Below are 16054 nucleotides of genomic sequence, written 5' to 3'. Positions count from 1 at the left end.
GTTTACCTCCTCCTACAACTGTCTCACCTAACATCAGAAACTCAATCATAGAAATCACTCTAAATCCATACTGTACAGAAACAGATTATGTCCCCAAATAATCTGAACAAATCAAAGCACCTATTTTGGTTTGGTTAAGCAAGAAGATTGTGAAAATCATGAACATTGTTGACTCCAAGAAAAATAACTCCTCTATACGGTTTTGGTGGGACTTTTTCATGATTCAGAAAACTAAACAGATGTGCAACACTCTTTTGGGTTCCTTGCCATTCCCTTGGACAAATAAAGCAACCATTTCTAGCAACCAAAATAAAGCAACCATTTCTATTTGGTTTTGGAAAAACAATGAAAATTATTCATGATGTTATACCCTTTTAATGAAAAATAATCAAAGCTTTAATGAGTTTTTATGAAGTCTTATGTAATCCAGGAAACCAAATACAAAGCCAATACTCTTTTATCTCGTCGTTCCCTTGGCTTTCCAGTGAAACAGGTAACTATGAATGACCAAAGCCAAAACTCAAAACAGAAAAAAAAATGATCAAGATGTAAATAAAACAGGCGCCATCAAAATCCAAGTATTTCTATATAGCTTTATGGGTATGAAGTATTTCAATATATCTATATGGATTCAAGTGTTCGATCATTAACCATCAAACCAGACTATAATGTTCAAGAATAAAAACGCCGGTTAGCATAGGATAATCTATACCTCTGGCTTGCGGAAGATAATCAATTGCTCTTGCAGCCATTCTTGATCTATGAGACTTCACCAACCAATTCTACAGTCGACTTGAACTCTCTATCACTCTAGTAGCTATGTACTGAACGGTTTAGAAGTTTTTTGTTTACAAAGCTTTTGATCCCCTATAAAAGTATAAAGCCTTTATAAGCTCATTCACTCATAGGGCAGAATTGCTTTCGAATTCCAAATGCTTAACACATTGACTGATCCTCTCCTTCATCATTATTGTTGTCATTCCCCTATTCCCAAGAAGAAACCTGAACCAAGATTTTAAGAACCTGATTAAGCAGCTCAAATAGTTCAACTAGACGTTTGCGTTTCCAAGATAAAGAGCAAAGACTTTTTGGGTTCTGAAGAGCTGGCATTAAATGAAAGGGGGGAAATTGAGTAACTACATACAAGGGTTATATAGCTATAGTTTTTGGAAAAGAAGTACTTATCTGGGTACAGAAAAAGGGAAATGAAGTACATTAGGTCAACCGCTACTTCAGTTTACTGACCTCACTCTGAACCCCATAATCTTGCAAGAATGCGCAATGCTTTCTTATCGTTGTTTTCTACCAATGCGGGAATTGGATTTGATGCCTAGGTCAGTAGCATACCAATGACCAATCATGGGCAACAAGGCAGCAGCAGTGACATTGTATTCAAGCAGAAACTAGTAAGAGACACCACAAAAATTGCACCAAGCTGCCTTAGCATGATACAATCAACTGAATATAGAAGTTGACCGTTTCAACACGATCATAGTCATCACATACACAGATCATAGTCAACACACAATCATAGTCATCGCACACACAGATCGTAGTCAACACACACACACACAAAGGGATGGAGCTATGGTAAACACAAACCTAAAGTAGCATCCAACACAAGATGTAGACTCGATGCTTGAGATGCTTTTGCAGTGTAGGCCTTGAGAGCATCATCCCACTGCTGCAACTTCTCATACCTTAAGACTCAAATGCAAACAAATCATACAATAGATGGTGATCATCTCCCTCATTTTCAAGCATCAAGGTTCAAGAGCCTTGTTCTTCTAAAGGTTGTCATTGCATCAATGAGATTCAAATTCAATGCATACAATGTTAATTAAGGATCATATTTGCAAGTTCAATATGACAAGTGTGGAGGCACAAGAGGAAACAAGAGTATTATTACTAACAGGAACCATTAGAAAATGGCAGGAGATTACAATGTCAATCAACTACTGAATCAGTACTAATAAACTCCTAACCTTTCAACTCCTAACAAGTCATCAAACTACAACAATCAGTCAAACTAAATAGTGGATAAAAGAGATAGATGACTTGCATTAATTCATCAAGGAGAAGTAACTTGTTTCCTAATAATTCTGCTCGAGCGCCTAACAGGAGTTATAATCTTTTCTTCTCCATATCCCTGCAGAACCCACAAAATCAAAGATTATGAAAGCAGCATAAGAAACAACATAAGCACAAATACAAGTCACAGATCATGAAAACAGTAAGAAACAACTCAAGCACAATACAATATCATGAATAAATAGTCACCTTCTTGACTGGAATTCTCTCGTATGTTGTAAAGCTCCCATAAGATGGTGACCCCATTGAGGAGTCAGTTGAAGCCAAGGAGTCTCTCTTATTGATCTTCCTGGCCCTTTTCTCCTGGCTTTCTACTTCATCTGATGCCATTAGTCCTTTTGAGCGGTACACTGGACTCGCCTGGAAGCTACTCATTTCAGAAGGACAGTAGGTGTGCTCAGTGCTAACAGGAACAATGGGATTTGCAGCCAATTCCTTGGTCACCAATGGTTTAACAGCAGCATAGTTTGCAGGAACTCGTGACTTCATAAAGATGATGGCTGTGATGACCGACGTCAGAACCAAGAAAACAATTCCTAGAACACTCACCATGGACACCATACTGTCTGCTCCTTCAGCTGTAAGATTCAATACTTCTGAGCTTACAATCTCCTCCTTAATGCTTGCAGTTCTTTCTGGCTCGGAATGTACATAATCAGCAACAACAGTTTCTTCAGTTATAGCCTGTGTAGCCTGAAGTACTTCCCCATCGGCATAATAATTGTTTTCCAGTGAAACCACCTCTTCCAAGTAGGTTGATTCAGCAGCCATTTCCTCAAATTCCTGATCAGCATGTACTTCAACAAGGTTCTCAGTTGCTCCAATAGCTGCAGGGCTCGTTTTTTCTAAGGCTTCAGCGCTCTGAACTTGTTCATTCCCTTGCTCAACATGTTTGTCCACAGCCTCCGCACCCATCTCTGGCTGGTTCTCTTCCGAACATTCAATGTGTGGTTGTTCAACCTCCTGATCAACTGGTTTTCCATATTCAGCTGCTCCAATCCCTGCCAGACTGGCCTCCTGATCAATTGGTTCTTCATATGCAGCTGCTCCAATCTCTTGCAGACTGTTCTGTACTGAAGCTTCAACCTCAAACGCACTTCCAATTGCCTTTTCAAATACATCAAACTCACCCATTTCCTCCATTTCTTTGTCATATTGATCAAACACAGAACACTCATTAACTCGACCATTTTCCATCAAGGTGAGGTTATAAAACTGCAATGGACCCACATTCTTGGTACCTCTGATATTGGAAATGAACTCATTTATGAAAGACATAGAGCTTGCAGACCAAACCTGAACATTCCTAGCAAACCCATCAAAACTTGCTCTAGCCAGTTCAGACCAAACCGGAACATTTCTGGCTAACCCATCGAAGCTTGCTCTAGCCAGTTCAGTCATCTCAAATTGCTTGTATTCTTTCAAGAAGCTCATGTCTTTAAACACCAAACCATCAGTGAGCGGCGAATTGATAGCCAAAACAGAGAAAAGAGCAACTGCCAAAACCATTATCAAAGCAGTGAACTTTGATCTCCACGAGAAGCGTGGCTTGCTGGACTCTTTGATCACCTCCTTTAGGATAGACTTAGTGATGGGGCTGCCGATGATGGGCATTGGTTCCGACACAGGTACCTCCTCATCCTCCATTACTTCTTTTTCTTCTTCCTCCTCCTTAACCACTTCAACAGGGGAGGTAACATCTTCAACTTCCCCTGGAGAATGATCCGACTGAGTTTCCTCACTCTCCGAAAAGCTTTCGGAAATGAAGCTCTCCTCAAGCCTCTTGCCCTCGCCATCCTTATTCAGAAAATACTCAACTCTTGGGTTTGGCCTGTAATGAAGAAACTGAGGCCTGGGAGAAAGGTAATTGGTCTTGGGATCATATGGAGGAGGAGCAGACGGGTCTGCATCCAGCGGCGCTATGACCCGACCACCCGAAGACACCAGAAACGAAGCCTCCCCCGCCGCTGGAGGAGGAGGACTAATCTCGAAACTTGGATCAAGATTCACACAGTCAGAGGCTTTTTCACAAACAGGTTCAGGGCATTCCGGAGGCACCATCGCTTCAACACCGATTTCGGGTTTCGGAGGCTTCGAAACCATTTCAGGGGTTGTTGTGGGGGCCACCTCCCTGTGGTGATCGGAATCCTCCATAGGCGCCAGAGCAAAGGACACGCTTTTGACTTTGAACTCGGACACTGAAGAGGTCCGACCCGGCTCGTTTCTCTCGGACAAGATCTTCTTCCTCGGAGAAGCGTTGATCTTGGAAGCGGCGGAGATCGTCGGCGACATGAAATTCTTCGCCGCCGGCGACCGGACCCGGATCTGTTTCCAACTCCCGGAATCTTTCCCGTTTTCTTTGTCCTCCGAATCACGGAAAGTCACCACCGTCTCTCTCCCCATAGAGCTCCGCCGCGGAGTCGTCTCTGCAACACATAAAACCCTAAAAAATCAGAAACCCTAGAATTGATAAAGATCGCAACTTTCTTGAAAATCTCAGACGAATTGATAAAGATCGTACCTGAAGGAGTGGTGGCAGGAGAATTGGGGTTGGGGGTTCTTGAACCGGCGACGATCGAAGGCTTGGCGAACGGGTTTCCGGTGAAGCTTCGCCGGAGGGGGTCGGCGATTTCAGAGTTTCGGGAATTCGGGGCGGGTCGGGTCGCGATTGGGGACTTGTTCGACGGCACGGCCATGATGAGAAATTAGGGATTCGCTTCTCAGATTGGGAAAGAGATCGAATTGAAATGAAATGTGATTTGGTAACGGCTAGAATTGAAAGACTTAAAGGAAGGATTTTGGGGGTTTTTGAAATTTGAAAAGGTGAAGGGTTTTGGGGACCGTTGGGAGGAATGGAATTGAATAGTCAAAAGGGTGAAAAGGGGTAAGAAGGATCTTTGAAGTAGCCGTTGAGTAATTTTTTTTTTTTTTTTTTTTTGATTAGTAATCTGGTTTGATATGGTTTGGGTTGGTGTTTGACTTGATATTAGTAATTAATGGTTTTTAATATCCAGGATTTGTAGGGTAACAAATGAATTGAGGATTTTATGTATATCCTTGTATCAATGAGCCATAAAGAATCTAAGAGTGACGAAAGATGGAAGAGGAGGAGCAAAAAGAAAGAAAGGATATGTGTAGGGTTTGTGAATTCGTAAATAAAGTCTATCTTGACGAAATTTGAATGTATGAATTTTGGACGTGTAATTTCATCCATTAGTATTTTTTCTTTATTTTGGTCATTTGAAAAAAGAATGCTCAAGTTACCAGACATTTGGTGTAAACTAGAAAGCAGACTCGCGTAATAGTTGGGGTATAAGATGTAATCAAGTGTTCACATATGAAACAGTTGATTAATAAATTTAAAACGTGAAACTTATAACTTAAGAACACTTGTACATTTAGGGGAACATACGCAGTGGCGTAGCTAGCTAGGGGTCAAAGGGTTCAATTGAACCCTCTCAACTTTTGAAAAAGCTTAATTAGCCTTAATGAACAAAAATAAATTGACATTTCTTTTTGAGAAATCTTTAATTAATCTTAAATATTCTTCAACACCAATAGAATGAACTAAAAATTTATACTATTAAAATACTTAGTCTAATTAATACAAATCGTGTGAATGGTTTTTTACCTTACTAATGTGTACTTTAATGCTTTGAATTCCATTTACGATTTTTTTTCCATTACAAATAAGCTAAATAGAAGCAACACATTAATGTTTACCATACATTGACACTATCTCTAAAAAAAGAAAATGCAACACATTTTTCTCAATATTTATCGTGCACGAAATTTCAAAGTTTATTTAAGAAGATTATCGTGCTAGCTAGAGAGTGATTGAAAATGAATTTGATTTATTAGGTAATAAATTTTGACCCTTCTAAGTAACATTTCTGGCTACGCCACTGAACATACGTGCCGCACGCGCCTAGTCGTTTTCATCTCAGTATTCATGCTCGGTCTGACGACACACCATAACGATGTCGTCATTGAACATGCAAAAGAGGACCAAGCGTGAGAATGGTTCTTATGGAACAACTAAATTCTTTTCACATGCTCATATGGTTCCTTTAAAAAAAAATTCAAAGACCTAACACCAGCTTGAAACAACTGACAAACTTGTATTTGGATTATAGTTAACATTACTTTAAAAGAAATTTCAAAGGTCTGACTTAGTTTCAAAAGAAGAAGAATGAGGAGCTTATTGTGGCTTGATTATAGTACACAACAAAGTTATGGGAGTAGCATGAAGACAACTGCCTTGAATTGACGTGCTCGTTTCCGGGCGTGAGACAATTATAAACCCTGTTTTGACAATTGTAGTATTGGTAAATAAGGTTCGATCGATCCAGGGACTTTAGGGTGCTCATGCGTTACAAAACTAAACAGATTAGACAGAATATAAACAACAATTACATTTACAGGATATCAAGGGGATTTTGAGAGTTTGTTCTAACATTCCTACGAAAACAGTAAAGAAAAGAACTAAACTACTATTTACAAGTGATCAACTTCCACACTTTCGAAATCAGATTCCAGAAAACATAATTAGAATCCAATGAACTTTAATCACACAATTGAGTTATCACCAAAGAGAAACACAGAAGGGTTCTAAATACAAGCCTACGAGGTCATGCATTTAATCGGTTCTTCTAAATAGTCATCCAAACTAGAACGTCTGAACTTAGAACATTTTACATGCTGCTGCTATCAATACTATAAGTATCTGTCTACAAGCATGCAAATCATTAAGTAAAAGAACGAACCCTAACATGCAAAGAGTTTACGTACGACGCTTAACCATTCACATGCAAAACATGTTCCCAACCATACAGGATATGGCCTCCACTACTGGTGATCTATACTTACCTACGAGGCTTAGCATAGATCATAGCATTAGTTAGCATGCATTCTAACATAGGTATATCAAACACAAACATGCTTTCAACGAATTTCTAAGGCAACTGATTCAATCGCATAACATCATTAGAACAATGAAATCATAACTATTATTATCTGAAAATCACTTAGTTCTCAACAAAGATTCCATCCAATTCGGAAAATAAAACACATGGTTCTTAAACGAAAACGAAAAACAGAAGAAGATGGCAAGAAAATACTAGACATAGATTTACACTTTTCAATGGACTGATTGGCCGATCAAGAACTTGAGGTCGTGCAAGGCTGTGCTAGGGCTTCAGTACTCCCTGGAACGTCCGAGGCAGCAAGGGCTTCTCTTCTTCTTCTTCTAGGGACTCACGACAATGAGAGAAACTAAGAGAACGTTTCTGAATATCTAGAGCATAGGAAGTGATGATGAAAACGTTGCTACCTTGCTCCCTTTTATATTGTCTTGGCCGAACCCTAGCTGTGCTCCTAGCCCTTGATTGACTTCTGATCCAACGGTGATGAATATTGCACAAAATCTTCCCCAGAAATCTCTGGAATGTCTTGCACAATAATTTTCTGCATGAGGCTTGAATACAGACCAGATACACTCCTTGTTCTCCATAGGAAATCCCAGTGATTAAGAACTTTCCCTCTTCTGCTATCAATCAGGCTTTTGACAAAAATTCCCTTCTTTTATTTGTGCGCAATTAGGGTTCCTGCAAGGGAAATAAAGTTAGATAAATAAGGTAGAATGGACAGAATTTAAATGACGAAATTAAGAAAAGAATCCTTTAATTTCTGATTTATATTAACACATAAATCTTTTGATTACTGCAGAATTCGTCCTCCTCCTTTTATACATGTTCACAGATTCCTATTCCGAGTTGGATTAGGTTTCCTGACTTCAAATGGATTCCCTGTCTTATAAGGAAAGAAAGTTTCCTAAATATTTTAGGAAAGTCAAAATAGGAGAGATTCAAAAGTAGTAAGTTTTCTAAATCAAAATAAGAAAGTTTCTTAAAATGAAATAAGCAAGTTTCCCTTTTCAAAACAGGAAAGTTTCTTAAATGACTTATCCTCAGATTTTGCGACTTAATGAGACTCCTTGTTGCACCAGGAATCCTCCTTTGATTAGGATTTCCCTCAATTCTTGCGTTTTAGCCTTCTTTTGTGCAAACCTGCCTCTTTTGACCTACAACACAAAAACAAGCTAGAAATGGTATTATGAAGGAAATAACGAAACTAAATAGGGTCGGAAATACATTAAGAATATAGCATAAAATGCGTGTATCATGAATCGAGATGCATATTGCATATGTTCTGTGACTTTCATTTAGTGAGATAACCATTTGTGAGAATGACTTTCATTTAGTGATGAGATAACTATGTGTGAGCATGGCATGCATGAACATAATTAGAGTTATTTACTTATGCAGAAATTGTACTTTGTGTTTGATTTAAAGAAATGTGTTGTGTTGTTGGCAGACACTTGTCAATGGAAACTAGGACACATTCACATATATATTCCAACAAGCGCTTGTCAATGGAAACTACAACATATTCACTTATATATTCCGCTAGCAAAAATAGAAAGAGAGTGAAATTTACACTCCTCAAAATAACCTAAAATGTCTTTTCATTTTGTTTAATTTTAGTTTCCTCCAATATCATATAACATGTGTATAAATTAGTACAAAACAATGTGAAGTTGACATCTAGTAGGTTAATGAACAAATCTGTTCGCATTTAGGAATAAATAGGAGAGAGTCATGGAACCATAATGAAAGTAAAATACAATATATAGACAAGTCCAAACGAGCATTTGCATGAGCTGATGAGCACGAAAGTGGAGTGGAAAGTCATGACATTGGTGCATCTGCTAACTGCTCAAGAAGTGGTTGACAGGGTCCGACAACATAGTGGTGTACTTGTGGATCAGATGAAAAAAATTATATTTCTGTTAAAATCAGCATAGTGTTTGATTCTTTTCCCTCGACGTAAAATATAAATCTAAGGTCTTACATATAGTTTCGTATCTACAAGCACAACTAGTTTCAATGGAATTGATCCGGGTCTAGATACTCTAGCATGAAATGTGCCAGGAGGCTCTGAAAGAAGCCAATCATCTGTGTTTTGATGAACGTAACATTGAGGGCATGCTAAAAGCATTGGAGGCATTGCATGAGATGCTCGAGGAAGGGGCTACAAGGAATAATACCACAATAAAGGAGACAACATTCATTGAGGTAGTTTCAGTAGTTGACTAGTTGTGGTGACCCTGAAGAAGAGCTTCGAAACCTTCCTAGATTACACTGCTGTTTCAGTTTGGTGTGATATCAATCCTTTTCTTTATTGTCATAACATCGAAACAGCGATCGAACACGTTACTGGAGAATTCTAGAAAAACTCAAAAAGAGAATGGAAGAATTGAACCAGTTTTTTTTGTTTTTTTTTTGTTTCTCTTGTTTAACTATTCTATTTATCTCCTTTGCAGTTTTGTACTAAGATGAAATTATTAGTTCAATATTGTTTGAAGTTCAAGAGCAACAAAGAAAAATAGTTTCTCATTAACCTTCTGGTGAACTTTACATAACAGAACCAGGAACTAGTGTACAAATTAGAATCTTTTACATTAAAACTAAGTCTATCTAGAAGCCGCAGCCCCAACTTTTGACATCACTTAAAACCCAAAGGATAAAGGAGCTTATGCAGTAGTTGAATTAGAATTTCTACACTTGAATATGAAAGCAAGGACATAGAATAGTCCACCCAGAAACCTAACCTAGATTCCATAAGAGACTAAAGAATCTGAAGGATTCCATAGACCACCCACCAAGAACGTCCCAACCCCTAAATCTTAAGAATCTGAAAAGAAAAGAAAAAAACACCTACTTATGTACACCAGATCCTCCATTTTCCTCAAATCATTTCAAGATTGCTATCACCAGAGAAGCTGCACCAATCCCCATGGGAAGCATGAGTGGACCCAGAAAGACAAACACGACTAGGAGAAGAACTTTCTGGCTTTGGGAGAGACCCTTTTTCTTGGATTTTTGAGCCTTATTTTGATTCTTCTTTTGATTCTTGATGGCATTTTCTTTATCCTTATTGATCTTCCTCTTCGCCTCTCTTCTCTCCATCCTTGCCACATCCTTTGGACCTTTGTACTTCCTATTGCAGCTCACATCCTTTGTTTCATTTTAGATACCTCCATTATCATATTACATGTGTATAAATTAGTACAAAGCAGTGTGATGAGAGATGTGTCATATTGGTCATGTCTTTTCTCTCTCTCTAATGACTTGACTGAAAGGCGTTTGTGTTGACATTCATAGATAGGTGACCGATAATATGTGTGGCATAGCATTCTCTGTTAAGTTATACATCATACGCAAATCTGAGACACCAATCTTACTCCTACTTATGTTTCAAACTTTCATCAGCCCTGACCTTTAATTTAACAGCGTTTTACATCTTACATTCTGTGATTGACTTGCAATGCCTCTGTCACATCCCGGTTCTTAAGTCAATTTACGGTTATTTACTTTTAGGTTACTTTGATCTTTTACCGTTTTAAGTAGCCGTTTACTATTTAAGACTCTAAAAGTTGACTTTTTCTTCAGTTTGGAATTTGGAAAAACTTTCTTCATGAAAGTCGTAGAGGATGTTAAACGTAGTTCGTGGACACGCGGCACGTTTAAAACAGAGTTCGTATGAAGAAGTTATGGTCTAATAACCAAAGTTACTTTGGATGGTAAAAAGGGGGTAAATTTTTGTAGGCTTTATTTTGTTGGGTTAAGTTGGACCGGGTGTGAGAGAAGCCCATTTCCTTCTCTGCCTCTGTTTCTCTCTCTCCTCTCTCCCGCGTCTCTCCCGACCCGCTGGATTCCCGGCCTCCGTCCGCTGCCGTCCGGCCGCCACAGATCGTCGCGCTGGTCCTGTTCGACTCAGCGTCAGCTCTACTGTAATTCTGGGCAGGTGGATGGCCGTGCCTTGCCGCCGTGAAGGAGAAAACCCGACTAGAAGCCGATTGGGCAGCGGGGGGAGTTTCTGCCGGAATCTCCCTCCTCCAGCCACTATAGCTAGAGACGTTTGGCTCAGCTTGACGGCCTTTCTTGGTGCATCAATCCCCTAGAAGGTAACTATCAAATTCGAAGTGTGTAGGAGGATTTTCGGTCTAGGGTTTGAATTTGGGGATTTTTTGGATGTTTTAGTTCGATTACCCTAGTTAGCCTTAGAATTGGATCAAGTGTTAGTTATGAAAGTTGTTGTGCATGATGAGAGAATTATTCTGCTAAAATTTGAGAAGCTTTAGTCCTTGCCGGAATACTGCTGCCGGCCGGCGCCTCCGGCGGAGCAGCCGGTGCCGCCGCCCCTTAAGGGCAGTTTTTCCTGTTTTTGAGATGGTTTTAATAAGAGGAGTTTATTGAAGTATAGTTTGAAATTTTTGGATGAGTTTTGGTTAGGTTTGGAATTTTTCGGAGATTGGAGAGAATGGCGGTTGTTAGGATAAATCCGGCCGTTGAATTTCCTTGATATTTATTCTAAAATGTTAGAATTAAGGAATTAAGGTTATGGTGGAGTTTGGTGGAAATCCGGTGAGCTTAACCCTAGTTAGAGTAGTGGGTTAAGCGGAAGAGATTTGGGTGTTTATTTTCAAATGTTTAATTTTCCAGAATTTAAGTTTGGTCCTAAGCATATTTATTGTGCCAGGATACGAAGGGAACCTCGCTTGAGTAGTGATTCGGAATTCGTCAGGCTTAGGCCTAAATCAGTGAGTGGACATTTTGGTTTTTAATTAATATGTATGCATGATTTTATAAGTTGCCTATTATATTTTCCAAGCTTAAATTATAATTTCAGCTTTTGAATTGGTTATGGAATTTAATGGAGATTGACAGAATGGTTATGTTTTCGATAATGAACTTATGGATTTGAGCTTGGGTAAGAGTTTTGGTATTTGAATTATGATATTCTTTTGATCTCCGGATTTGAGATTTCTTTAAAGATTTGAGTATTGTCTAATTTATGAAACATGGTAATGATATGAGTTATTTATTTTATTAAGCATTTTAACGTGTGGGACACGTCGTTGAATTTAATTAATTTCTTTACTCTTTGAATTCTTTAAGTACGGTTGAGAATCATACTTATGCTTTAATTATGAGTTTCGGGGAAACTCACATGGATATATGTTTCTTTATTTATGTCATACTTGTCGGATAATATATTACTAATGCTAGCATGTTGTTCCGCCTTTCGAGGCGATGTGGCTTCCACGTTTTAAGTGGGGTTACTCAAGCCATTTCCGCATTCGGGTGATGTGATGTAGTCGACAACATCACACAAGCCCTACATCCTCTCTGTTATAATAACATGAAGGTGTAGGGAGTATGAGAGTACTATTGCCTGGGAGGCAACCGAGTCTGGGAGGCTCACTTATATGGTTATATCTGTTTCTTATTTATTGTTGTTGACTTGACTAGCGGGGCTAGTCCATCTTTTTGTTATTCCTTTTGACGGAAGTCTTTATGAATCTTTGTTGTCGTTTTGACTAGCGGGGCTAGTCCCTTGTTTGGGTACCTTCTTCTATGAAGGTTATTATTTATCTCTGTCATTAATTTGACTAGCGGGGCTAATCCGTTTTCTTGGGATTTTCTTTATGAAAGATTTGTCAACATTTGCATGCAACAGATTTATTGCATATTGGAAAGTGGAAAAGTATTTAAGTTTTGGTTTCTTATCCTATGTTTATTTTCGTCCACTCACTCTAACTTTTTTAAATTACTTTCCCCTGGGCCCTTTGGTTTTAAATGCCCAGATTGCAAGCTCAGTCTAAGTGAGGTCGGGCGTACATGGAGTCGAGGCATAGTCAGAGGCTGCTTCCGCTTATTCTTTATTCATTGTTTTTCATTTAACTCTAGATATGCTCTGAATCCTCTGATAATCAGTTAGTGAATTAATGTTGGTTCTTGTTGGTTGTGGGTTTAGTTTAGTTGAGTAATTGTTATATTGGGAGATGTGTTGGACTTGGGGAGCAGGAAGGCTCCAGGTGTTGAGGATAGATGTTTGGTTATAGAAGTGTTAAGTTAGATTTTTCAGGTAAGGGTCGTCCATTTTTAAGGAAGGTTATGCCGAATTTTCAGTAAATTTTTCTTGAAGGTGAACCCCGCAGGATTTACCTCGGATTTCAGGATGAATTTCGGGGTGGGTCCTGTCAGCCTCACAAAACCTCTGCAATGGTGGCAAAAGATTGTCATGATAATGCCGCGCCTCACAAAAACCTCTGCAATTAGTTGGTGTGGTTCAGCGCTTAAGCCCATGAGATTGCCATGTATGAAGCAGTAACATAAGATCTTCGATCACCAGTCCAATCCTCTTATTTGCGTGTTAGATAATTTGAGAACATGATGCTTATAATTCAGAAAACTAGCAAAGATATTGTGTCACATCCCAACCCTTAAATTTTTACCTTATTTACTAGCTTGGTATTAATAAGAATTTTACCGTCTTCGTCAATGAGTTATGGTTTAATTGGTCCCTAGAGGGGTTTTGGGGGACGTTTATTTCGGAGGAATTATTCGTTGGAGAAAAGTGTGACGACGGTAAAAATGGTAAATTTTAGCTAGTAAAAGGTAATTTCTATTGGGATATTATTTCGTGGTATTATTTTTGGAGTTGGGTTTATTGTTTAGTGTGGGTATTAAGTGTTGGACCGGTTTGGGGAGGCCCAAACCATTTCTCTTTTCTCTTCCTTCTCTTCTTTCCCGGACTCTCCCTCTCCCTCTCGCACTGCCGGAAACCCTCGAGCTCCCATCGCCGTCGTCCGGCCAAGAGGAGACGCCGCACTAGTCCAGCTCAGTCCGTCGCCCTCTCTGCAGTCTTCCTGGGCTGGTGAGCGGCGCTGCAACACCACCAAGCGGAGGAAGTCCTCTTTGGAAACCTGGTGGTCTTCTCGCCGGAACTCTCTCCTCCGACCGCCATAGCCGACGATTCTTGGCTCGTTTGGAAACTCTCCTTCCATGCATCAATCCTTCCAAAGGTTTCCCTCCCCCTTGGTTTAGGTAAGGAGATTTTGGTGTTGGAAATTCTAGGGCTCATTTGATTTTTTGTTCGATTACCCTATCTAGGCTTGGAATTTGTGTTTGTACTAGTTAGGAAAGTTGTAGAGGGGGTTGAGAGGAAGATGCTGTTAAATTTTGGTAGGCATTGGGGTCGTCGGCAGCCGTTGCCGGCGGAGCAGACGGCGGCGCCGCTACTGTTAGGGGGATTTTTATGGTTTTAAATGTATAATATTAAGAGGAGTTTAATGATGTGAAGTGTGGAATTTTTGGAGGAGTTTTGGATAGGTTTGAGATTTTTGAAAGATTGGTGAATTTGGCGGTTAATGGGGTAGAATCTGACCGTTGGATTTACCTTATTATTGTTTTAGAATGTTGAAATAAAGGAAATAAGGCTGTGGTTGGAATTTGGCGTGAATCCTATAAGCTTAACCCTAGAAAAGGTAGTGGGTTAGGCGGAAAAGTTTTGGATTTTATATTTAAGTAGTATTTATTTCTGAAATTGAAGTTTGGTCCTAAGCATGATTATTGTGCCAAGATTCGAGGAGACCTCACTTGAGTGACGAATTAGATTTCGTCGGGCTTATGCCTAAAGTTGGAGTGGACTTTTATTTTAAATAATATGCATGCAAATGGTTTATTGTTGAACAATTTCTTTTGTTGGAGCATTTGACGTCATTTTAATTTGACGATTTCTTTTATTTTGGAGAGTTACCAAAAATGAGATTTTCAGTAGATATGTATATGGATGATTATGAGGATAGTATGTATATAAATAAATGCTAGCTAGCTATACATGTTTTTCCGTCATAATGAGGTAAAATTCCATTATGGTGTGACGTGACGTGAGCGTTGGATGCAATCGTCGTAGCCCTATATAAATTTAGTAATTTATATAGGGAATATGCACGTATATATATACACTCGTGTTTTTCGGCCATAACGAGGTAAAATTTCATTATGGTGTGACGTGAGCGTTAGACGCAAGCGTTATGAATTTCTATTTTTCTTATTCTTCATAAGAAATCATACAAGGAGTATGACGAGTATAAATACATACATATATATATATATAGTTTAGCTTAAGAGGATGTATTTTATTAAGTTTTGGAGACTGGCCGGAGCTAGTCATCTATTACCAGTTTGTAAGTAGAAAGCTTTGAGCAGTCGCATGCAGCATAATTTCTATGGAAATTTTAAATTGGGAAAGCATAAATATTTTTAGTAAATTCATTTTTGTCCACTCACTCTAACATTTTCAAATGTTTTTTCCTGGGCCCTTCGTTTTAAAAATACCCATTATGCAGGTTAGCATCCCATTATATAGATTAGCATAGTTGAGGTCGGGCGTACATAGAGAAAATGCATAGTCAATAGTATAGCTTCTGCTCATTCTTATATTTCTAGTTCATTCCCTCTCAAATAGAGTTTTTCTTTTTCAAGTTAGTATATATATAATTTGGGAGATGTTGTGATTTGGGGGAGCACGAAGGCTCCATGAGTTTAAGGTTGGATTTGGATTTTTTAGAAGTGTTGGCAGGTATTATTAGGAAGGGTTGTCCATTTTCAAGGGAAGTTATGCCGAATTTTCTGTAAACTTTCTTTGGAGGTGGTTCCCGCAGGATTTACTTCGGATTTCAGGGTGAAATTCAGGGTAGGTCCTGACATATTGGATCAAGTATTTTGTTTTGGAACTCACTTGTCTGTAATCAACTCACATATTAGGGATGTGATACATTAATACTTGGTGGAAAATACTTGTGTTCAACCTAGTATGTAATTCTCTATATAAAAGGCTTATATCAATGAATAAGATGAGGTTCTCGATTCTATTTGCTATCTCACATTCTCTCAATAATATCTCCCAAAACATCATTGACTAGGTATGGGAGAGCCTCATCAGTTGCGATGAAAGAAGCGTCATCAGTATTTGCTACTTACAAAGGTTTTTTTAGCATCCATAATTGCTACTAGCTTATACATGCTAATGTACTTCTGCTCTCTCTCTCTCT

General features: G+C 38.9%; 1 protein-coding gene across 1 annotated transcript; it reads right to left on the bottom strand.

Annotated features, from left to right (window-relative positions):
* Positions 1–2071: 2071 nt before the first annotated feature.
* Positions 2072–4787, bottom strand: LOC101310194. The gene is made up of 3 exons (XM_004292011.1): positions 4613–4787; positions 2281–4517; positions 2072–2149 (listed from the first exon to the last, which is right to left on the bottom strand). The coding sequence occupies exons 1-3, from the start codon at positions 4785–4787 to the stop codon at positions 2072–2074; spliced, it is 2490 nt and encodes an 829-aa protein (XP_004292059.1).
* Positions 4788–16054: the final 11267 nt, after the last annotated feature.

The sequence above is a fragment of the Fragaria vesca genome, linkage group LG2 (genome assembly GCF_000184155.1).
Source record: "Fragaria vesca subsp. vesca linkage group LG2, FraVesHawaii_1.0, whole genome shotgun sequence".
Taxonomy (NCBI): domain Eukaryota; kingdom Viridiplantae; phylum Streptophyta; class Magnoliopsida; order Rosales; family Rosaceae; genus Fragaria; species Fragaria vesca.
The sequence above is the reverse complement of the archived record's forward strand: the minus strand, read 5'-3'. Positions and strand labels throughout refer to the sequence as shown.